This window comes from Cynara cardunculus, assembly GCF_001531365.2.
Source record: "Cynara cardunculus var. scolymus isolate 2C chromosome LG 2, CcrdV1, whole genome shotgun sequence".
Classification (NCBI taxonomy): Eukaryota; Viridiplantae; Streptophyta; class Magnoliopsida; order Asterales; family Asteraceae; genus Cynara; species Cynara cardunculus.
Window position 1 is genome coordinate 38,982,953 of NC_037529.1, and position 9,621 is coordinate 38,992,573.

Sequence of the window (9,621 nt, forward strand, 5' to 3'; positions counted from 1 at the left end):
TAGTTTTTTTCTTCTAGTGTGACTTGGCTGTTACCTATAAATAGGTTGGGTTATCCTCATTTGTGAATAATCCCAAATTTCGAAAATAAGATTCCTTCGATTTCTCAGTTCTTCCAAAATTCTTGCTACATCATTTTCTCTAATTTCTTGACATGAACAATAAGAATTAGTAGTCTTATTGAGACTAGAACTCATAGCGCCTATCATGGATAAACTATGAGATGGAAGATGATGATCGTTCGGTCACGTTTTTTGGTGAAAGATGATGGCGATGGGAGGAGGGTAGAGATCGCAACAGTTGAGGGGGTGAAAAGGAGAGCAGACCGAGAATGTGGGATGAGGCTACCGAGGGTAAAGCATGTTGGGATTAAACCATGACAAGAACATGGCTCATGATAGGAGTTATTGGATACACAAGATTAAGTCTGATTTTTGTAAGACTTGTAGCTATGTAGAATGGGGTAAGGGTTGAGCTGACAGATAGGATGACAATGCCCTAGCATGGTTAGAGGGAGAGGATATGGTCCTAGTAATTTTGTTTTAGTGGCTTGGTGTTTTCGTACTTTACTCTTGACCTTACTTGCCCGGGCTAGTTTCAATCGTTGCACGGAATCCTTACTACTGTTAATCAATTATTGTTGACTATTGTTGATACTTTTTTACTGTTCTTATTACCTGGTCAGAGAAATTGTTCCTCTTTTGTTCTATTCCTATGTCTCATAGGCTCCAGTCTTTTTGAAGTTCCCAAAACCTCGAAAAACAATCACTTCTCGGTTTAGATCTTATTTCACCACATTTTTTTTTGCAAACGGGTGTCATCATGGAAACAATCTTTCTACCCCTTGAAGGAATGATATGATTACATTCTAACCCCACACTCTACTTTCAAGTGAGATATATTGGGCCCGTTGGTTTGGTTTGGTTTCAAAGAACATGCAACTCTCATAGGTATCAATCCTTTTCGCTAATCCTCTTCGTGCACACACTCACATCCTTCCTTAGATGCAATTTTTGTATTGCATAACAAATGTCACTTAACAAACTTGAGTTCTAAACCTTTGTCACTAAGCATGGTTGCTCAAAGATCCTTGTAATAGTTTAGCTCAAAACAAAACCTAATTTTGTGTAGAGTTACGCCTCCAACTCCATACCTTTCGGCCTTTGTACCGAAAAGGCAATAATTTGTTGTTGCTGATTTGTAAGTTATCGCATGTTTTCAACTTCGAGTTTAGAAAATCTTACTATTTTAAATCTAAATTCTAAAACTTAGCATGCAACATCATTTAAGCACCAATTCACCCTTATATCAACAATAGGTAAGAGATTATGAAAACCCCTTGCAAATTTTCCCCAAAATTGTTTGTAGTAACTACTTATATGAAAAAATTGCATTTATTGAGTTTTTGAACGATGATACAACATAATACGACTGAGATTACTCAATATATCGTTGAAAACCTTACCCAAAATGCTTGCATTTAAATATTAGAATTGGAACCTTATCTCAAATGGTGAATCCTTACTTGATTGTTGCTCCACACTTGATTCCTTCAATCCATAGCCTTTTTCTTCTTTTAGCTCCAACCAGAGAACTGTATGATATTTCCTTTTTGCTGTCTAATTCGTTTACATGATTTGATAAAAAAAATGTCAGAATAAGACCGCGTAAATCTTTATATACCAAGCCCTCTTCAAATACTATAGGGCTAGCTATTTTTCTTTTAAAATAGATAGGGCTCATATGATTTCCCTTGATCCAATATATCACCAAAAGCTTCATTTATAATAATTTTATTGTAGGTCGACAAATAGCACCAACTACCTTACACCCTTACAACACGTGAGAAATCAGTTAACCTATGATAAACCAGGTTTTGTTCTTTAGTGTGATCTTTGTGTGCTGAAACTGTTCATCCATTGTGCTTGGGTTGATTGGGAGGTATCAACCAACCACCATGGTGTTCTCAACACATAACAATGTAAGAGCAACATGAATAACTTGAATTAATCATGAAATCCAGTACAGATTGTCATGTATTCATACAGTCAAAGATAATCATCCAATTCAATGAAGTTCGACATTACAAATACAAGGAAAGAACCTTGGGTGTTTGTCATAGGGGTGATACGAGCTGCCCTAGCCGATCATAAGTTGACTCCAATGAGAAATCTCTTTGGAGGCTCTATGCGAAAGACCTCTTATAGCAGCTTCACTCTGTGAAGGAAGGAGGGCCTGGAAACCACCCTTGAATTCCACCAGAGTTGGCACGATTGGAGGACGGAATGACCTTTTCACTTTAACGATGAAGAGCAAAGGGGAAATTAGTGGGTAATGGTGGATGCACAGAGCCGTGATTTTTGTTAAAGGGAGAGAAGATGGAATGAGTCTCACTTTAAATGGTCCTTAACCTTCCTCTTATTGCTATTCTTGACCGACAATGCTCAGTCTGATTCTAAATTTGATTCTAGCTGACCCAAATGCTACAAATACTTGCGAAAGTACAATTTTTATCCTTTCTATTATGGGCATAAGATTATGGCTTATGTTTGGTCATAGGCGATTGATAGACTCTGCACGTGCATAGTGGCTAGCCATAGGGTTCACTGCAACCATAGCAAATTGAAGGACTTCAACTTCAAAGTTGTGGCTAACCCACGAGCAATTCATGGAGATTGACGTAGCCCTACTCTCAGGTCCTCAACTGCAAAGTTGTAGGTCTATGCTTTCTTTGCAGAATTGAACTCCATAACCCTATTTTCTATTTTTGTTTGCTACACCTTTCACCTGCAATTACATCAAATAACAAAAATGCATCATATCCGCTTAATAGTGAAGTAACCGTACATATTTAATGATGGAAATGATGGCATATAACAGAGTTACTAATATATACTGGAGTAAAAATACAGCATATTGTTGTCTACGAATGGTCTCTGATAGCTTACTTATATGTATTTTTTGTTAGAGGTTCTTATACCATGTGCTAATTTGCCATTATGATCCTTGCTTGTATATAGTCTTTGTACTTGCTTTTGTTTCTGTTAGTTGTGCTACACTATACGTTGATGTAATTCTGAGTGAAAATCCATGTTCTAGAAGTTGTGTTCAAAATTTCAAGAAGTATTGGATTAAGATCAATGCATACTTTGGGACATTTTGTGCATATGCAACTAATTCGTTTGTTTCAATCTGGCAATAGGCTGTCTCAGTGTCTCCAATTGGAGGTGAATTTCTTACCGATTGCTTAATTAAAAGCTTGGAAAGCAAAGGAGTTAAAGTGAGTTACTGCTCATACTGAATGAATTTACACTCTACTGGTGATCAAGGTTGCAAGTTACAAAATTATGTGTTTGTGCCTGTGTCTGAAATACAGATAAGGCCTCGATACTCTTTTAAGCGAAAGGAAGTTCGGCCAGGAGAGTTTCAGGTTAGCTATATATTGCCTTACATATAAATTTGATTTCTTCCCTAATAATGAAATCGTTCCTATTCTTCCTCGTTCCATCACTTTGAATTCACTGTAATACATGGTGACATATAACTCATCTATATTAACAATAAACCACAAGGGTGGTGCCTGATTGGTTTGAGCTTGGCTCCAAAAGTCAAAAGCACCAGGAGGTCCCAGGTTCAAATCCAAGTAGGAATAAGAATCCCCTTGTGGCCACGGCCCACGGAGGTTCAAATGCGGTGACTCCAGGCTATTTGCAAAACAGGTGGTCGCCCTGGGATTAGTCGGCTCGCATAGCGGGTTGGATATCCAGGTTAATAAAAAAAACAATTAACAATATTGGTGCAGACAGATTGTATAGCATGATGCAATTTGAGAATTAATACATGCACTGCTGTATGCTTTTGATTACTATTTGTTTCTTTTTTCTTATTTAGGACTAACTCCTCTTACATTTATGATACTATTTATATTTAATTTAATAAACTGTTCCCTGTAGCGTTTGTTAATTTTTGATTGCACACACTTTTATTTCGCGTTCAGAAACATTAATGATAAGCATTGAATCATTTAGTCAAATGTAGTATAACAGTATAAGAAATGGATACAAAACGTCAGTCATGACATTTTTTATTTGATAATGTGGGTTGCTTTGTATACTTGCTCTCACATCATTGATTTTTTGACAGACTGTAGATGTCGACTTCCCTAACACAACTGAAAGTTATAGGATGTACTGCCAGGTTTGTTATCTTTTGGTCCAAAATTTCTTTTGAATAATTGTTTAAGCTCTCCTCATAAATGTGACCTTTTCTATTACAGAGGGTTATTGCCAGCGATATAAAGGAATGTGTCTGTCGTGCGCCTGATACTCCATATGACGGTTTGTGTCCCTTTCATATGTTAATCCATGTCAATTTAATTGTCTGGCTATGCCAGTTATAATGAACGAGTGTGCCTTCAAATCCTCGATCACAATGCTAATTTGATATTTGCTTTCTCTTTATGTAAAAAATGATACTTGAGAATAGTGGATATTACTATGTAAAACAATTGTTGGGTGACCGTTGGAATTATAATTCAATTTGACGATATTGGTTATTTGGATCAAATTTATGATGCTGATTTTCTTGCTTTTCTTCCTGATATCAGATATTTCTTATTCGAACATTCCGATGACAGCATATGAACTTCCTGATGGACAGTAAGTCAACACCTCTTCTTTTTGTTTTGGGTTGTGTAGATGTAAGACAGTTATAGGCATGCAATCTGTTGGTACTATTTCCATCTTTGCAATGGCAAGTGAAAACTGGTCAATTGTACAAATTTGCATCTCGTAGATCTTAGTTTGGAACCATAGATTGCTTTTAAGATACATAACTTGCTCTTTTGTTTAGGCTTCATAGAACTTATTCAAATGGTCATATTAACCAATATTTAACATGGTAATGTAATGATAAGTATCTCATGACTTAGGCATAAAAACGAAAATCATTAAGTTTCTGGAACATGAATGGGATCTTTTCACTAATAACAATCTAATATTTTCATTAAAATTACCAGTTTCCACAGTCCATCCTCTTTCGTTTCTCTGTCTAGTAATTTTTTTGTTATTGTTACTATGCTTGTCATTTACCTTTATTAACAGGACCATCGAGATTGGTTCTGACAGATTTAAGACTCCTGATATTCTGTTCAATCCGTCCTTGGTAAAGGTCAGTGGTTCTTAGCATCAGAAATTGGTTTGTTGTGATTCTGAGTTTGAAGTCATTGACTACTATGGTACTTGTAATACTGATTATATTAATATGCTAATTAGCATGTTTTTTTAGGCTTTGTTCTTTTTTTCTTGTTATTTTTTTAATTGGATGAATACAGAAGTCCTATTAAATAGGACTGTACAATTAACCCTTGAAAGGATGCACATACTGAGGGAAAACCACACCATACTACTTACAACAGAAATATGGCTTGGAAAACAACCAACATCTACAAAGAAGCCCATTACTCAAACCAAATTTCTTGTAGAAGACCTCTAAGAACCTTAGTTGAGAACCCAGAACTCCAACCCTGTATCATTAAAGACACCCAAGAACTAGGTAAAATCTATTATCTCAGTACCAATGAGTCCATCTTTGATCAACATTACGATCAAGTGTGATAATCAGAATCTTTATAGCGCTATGGTTTTGAATCTCTTGGTGTAGTATATGGCAGTCAAAGTGTGTTTTTCAATTCAACAAATTTTCCTAGATAGTTGCTACTCTTGATGGAATTATTTGCTGCCAAATGTTGTCCCAGCTGCTGCTAACCGATGATTTTCCCTGTTCACTTTGTACTTTTCTTCTTTTCTTTCAAATGTTTAGTGAATATTGGCTAGTTGGTGGAATTGGGAATGGATTGGAGTTCAAGTCTGTAACTTTTGTCTACTACTTCACCTCTACTATATTTACTGGATGCTGATTTAAGTCACTTTGACAGTAATGAACAAACAGTTGCCTGAATTCCACCTTGAGAACAAGTTGCTACTGTAAGGGAGGGGTATTAACAAACCTCTTATCAGGTTCACTCATGCGCGTAGGAATAAATAGTCAAGTAGTCAAGGGTTGGAGGGTGCAATTGAAGGTTGGCAAATAAAGTAGTATGGATATAACAAAAAGGGTAGTTTGGGAATTTAATGGGGGAAGTTTGTTAATACAGCTAAGAGGTTAGTGGGGTGGGATATCCATTTTGTAAAGAAATCAGGGAGAGCCAGGGGAGATTTCCAGCGTCTCGAAGTGCTGGAACATGTCCTTTTGGCTATAATCATTCAATTTCATCTTTGGAAAGTTGAAAAAACAGATCGTTCAGCAATTACATACGAATTGTACATAGGAGACCTTTGTGTCTCGGACCTTAAATAACACCGTGTTGGATTATTTAAGCATCTAGGGTTCCAACTCAAGATCATAAATAGTTTGCATACAAACTTTATGTTTAGATGATGTCGGTTGCACTTGAGCACGTGCACCACCCTCCCCAAAGGCTTACTTGTGGACATATTTTTTAGGCAACATTGACTATGAACGTGGATGTTCCATACGTCCGAAATAACTTGCTCGATACTATTAGATCTCCTGTATTAGAACTCATACACCAAAGGGCTGTTCATGTATGTGACTATGGTATGACTACTGTCAACATAAACACAGAGTTTAACTAATTTTGGATAGTTTCGGAAAGATTGCTATGATTTCTCTAAACATGAAAATTTGATTGTCTAGACTGATCCGTTGTATGCTAGTGTAGTGTTTTGTATATCCTAAGAACACAGCCTTCATGCTATTCTCATCGTGCATCTTTTTCCAAAATTTCGTCTCAGACTATCCCTGGTATGGAAGGTTCTCTAGATATTGCTTCTTCTGCTCGTGGCTTGCCTCAAATGGTAAAACTTCTCACAGCTGTTTGCTGCTTTGGTTTTAATGTTGTACTTCGTATTGTTTATTCATTCCAAGTGATCAACCATGTGTTTTTATTCTTGAAATTTACAGGTTATAGAGAGCATAAACAAGTGTGATGTTGATATTCGGAGAGAATTATTCAGTAGTATCCTGGTAATATTTTTGATCCTTGGTTTAAGTTCTCTTTGGTTATTAAAATACCCTATATGAGGGATTATTTTCTAGCAAATATATAGGTTCTGTTTTCCGTTTTTGTTACCCTAGCAACATTTTGCAAAGGTTTTTCCATGTGATATGTTGCCATGGCATCTAGATTGAAATTTTTTGATAGTTGTCACATTAGTCATGGAGACCTTCATTGTGTCGTTGCTGGCCACCTTTCACTTAGAAGCCTTTCATTCTATTTATTACCCTATATGGAGTTTCATCTTTGGCAGGGTATTTCTTTTCTATATCTGATTCTTGTAAATACAAGTGTTGTGCTTCACACCAATGAGTTTATGAACTCCCATGAATTTTTCCATGATCTTCAGATGGTGATAGTAGGCAGTCGGCATCACCAGATGTCATGTAATTTACATCATTAAGTATTACCTAGTATTTGCTTCGGTCTGAAATATAGTATGCACCATCTGTCCTTGTTATGCAACTCTGATGTATACATATCGTTTGCACAGATGACCTTAGAGTTGGGTATGGTTTAGTGGTCTATGTCAAATGGTTCCAAATTTATAAGGGGGATAGATTCAGGTGTTGAGTTGCCTGAAGCTCTATAACTTTTTAGAACTCTTGTAGTTGTAATTCTTTTGGAATCTATTGCTCTCCATCATTCTATGATAGATACTTGAAAATTCACGTAAAGTTTTTCAATATCTTCTTTCTATCTTGTGTCTCCTTTCATAAATCATAATAGGTTTTTCTACATATGTGCAATATATAGTTCTTTATTGATTGCACCCTGACAAATAAAGTATATTGATATTTGAGTAGCAATAATACATATACTAGACTGCCTGGAGGGAATGGGATAGAATCTATAATGTTTGCATGTAATTTAGTACTTGTTTTTATGTAGTACTATTTGATTAGGATCAAAATCCATGTTGGTTGTGTTTCCTTTTGTACAGCTTGCTGGTGGCACGGCATCAATGCAACAACTGAAAGAACGCCTTGAGAAAGACTTGCTAGAGGTTCACTCACTAAACTATGCCTTTCTTCAAAAAATTGTCGACATTTAAAGGCCTGAAATATGATTAAATAGATGGAAAAAAGTATGATGACATTAATTCTGATCTCTAAGGCGTATGGTGAAAGAAAACAATGACATGAGCAGGGACGGAAACCTTTTGAGGTGTATTGTGTAAAACAAGGGTTTGCATTACATTTACAGTATGAGTGGCCTATGGTGTTTACCGTAATGTGATCTGATAGGAGAAACTATTGTTATGATTACAACCATTCCAACATGGATTTTGATCCTGTGTATTCTATATAGGAATCTCCTCAAGCAGCTAGAGTTAAAGTATTAGCCAGCGGCAACTCAACCGAAAGAAGGTTCAGGTATGATTTCTCTCTCTCTCTCTCTCTCTCTCTCTCTCTCTCTCTCTCTTTTTGGTTATTTTCTTCTTTGCCAAAACTTACACCAAATATTTGGAAATTCTTATTGAATTTTTCTATATGCAAATAGCATATGTAACTCACTTTTATCAGTTACTTGTCCATGGGCATAAATAAAGATGAAGTTCAAAATTACATGAGATTACTTTATTCTATCTAGCTTATCAGCTTGTTTGTCAAACATAACCTAAATGTTTGAATAGTTTGCTAACATTCATGATTGTTAGTAGCAATTGGTTCGTTTGAAATGAATAATTTGCTTACGTTCATGGTGGTTTCTTGTGAATTCAATAGCAATTGGTTCGTTTAGTATTGGGATTTGTTTGTTTTGACAGTGTTTGGATAGGAGGGAGCATATTAGCGTCTCTTGGATCGTTTCAGCAGATGTGGTTTTCCAAATCCGAGTAAGTTTGTAATCATCGACTTTCTTTCTTTATAACCAAGTTTTATGTAATCAAATGATTGATATCCATGCAACAACAGGTACGAAGAGCATGGATCTTCTTACATTCAAAGAAAATGTCCTTGAGAAGGAAGGGAAGCAAGTTTCATAGTAGTAGTAATACTAGTCTTAGAAGAGAATGTGTTGTATAACTTATTTTGATTCCGAATGAACCCGCCCTTTTTAACCTTGGAATCATCTCAAACTCTTGTGACGGAAATCTACTAACCGACATCTATTGTTTTATACTATGCTTATCTTATTTAAGCTTGTTGAAAAGAAGTCATGTGACCAAATTGAGATACGGTAAGAACGCAGGTACAAAACTTTCATGTCTATTTACATATTTTTGTTATCACAATCGAAACTTTAACAAATTGTGGAAGTGAAAGATAATGTTTGATGGAGGCAGTTGAAAGTAAACGAAGGTAAATCATTTATCCAAAGGCTTCTTATGGTAACGGATGTTTGATATTGTACATCTATTAGAGAAGATAAGGCCATTCGTATATCAAGAATTCATCTACAAGGAGGAGGAGGAGGAGGAGGTCGTTCACAATGAATCAACCAAAAATGGAACGTCTAATATATTATTAGGCCAACACTTATAGATTAAAAATAGAATGTATTAATAATATTTAGGGGTATACATACAATAATACTCTTTGCA

The 9,621-nt window shown here is 35.9% G+C and overlaps 1 protein-coding gene across 1 annotated transcript in view; it reads left to right on the top strand.

The window, feature by feature from the left end:
- The window catches only part of LOC112506519 (actin-related protein 4), a 34,297-nt gene extending 25,067 nt beyond the window's left edge, over positions 1 to 9,230 (top strand). The window contains exons 9-20 of the mRNA XM_025110632.1: positions 3,201 to 3,278; positions 3,375 to 3,428; positions 4,142 to 4,195; positions 4,275 to 4,335; positions 4,605 to 4,656; positions 5,101 to 5,167; positions 6,814 to 6,876; positions 6,983 to 7,045; positions 8,020 to 8,082; positions 8,388 to 8,452; positions 8,845 to 8,913; positions 8,993 to 9,230. Coding sequence (XP_024966400.1) covers positions 3,201 to 3,278; positions 3,375 to 3,428; positions 4,142 to 4,195; positions 4,275 to 4,335; positions 4,605 to 4,656; positions 5,101 to 5,167; positions 6,814 to 6,876; positions 6,983 to 7,045; positions 8,020 to 8,082; positions 8,388 to 8,452; positions 8,845 to 8,913; positions 8,993 to 9,038 — 735 coding nt within the window. The 3' untranslated portion in view covers positions 9,039 to 9,230. The remainder of the gene's footprint in view (positions 1 to 3,200; positions 3,279 to 3,374; positions 3,429 to 4,141; positions 4,196 to 4,274; positions 4,336 to 4,604; positions 4,657 to 5,100; positions 5,168 to 6,813; positions 6,877 to 6,982; positions 7,046 to 8,019; positions 8,083 to 8,387; positions 8,453 to 8,844; positions 8,914 to 8,992) is intronic.
- The last annotated feature ends 391 nt before the right edge of the window (positions 9,231 to 9,621 follow it).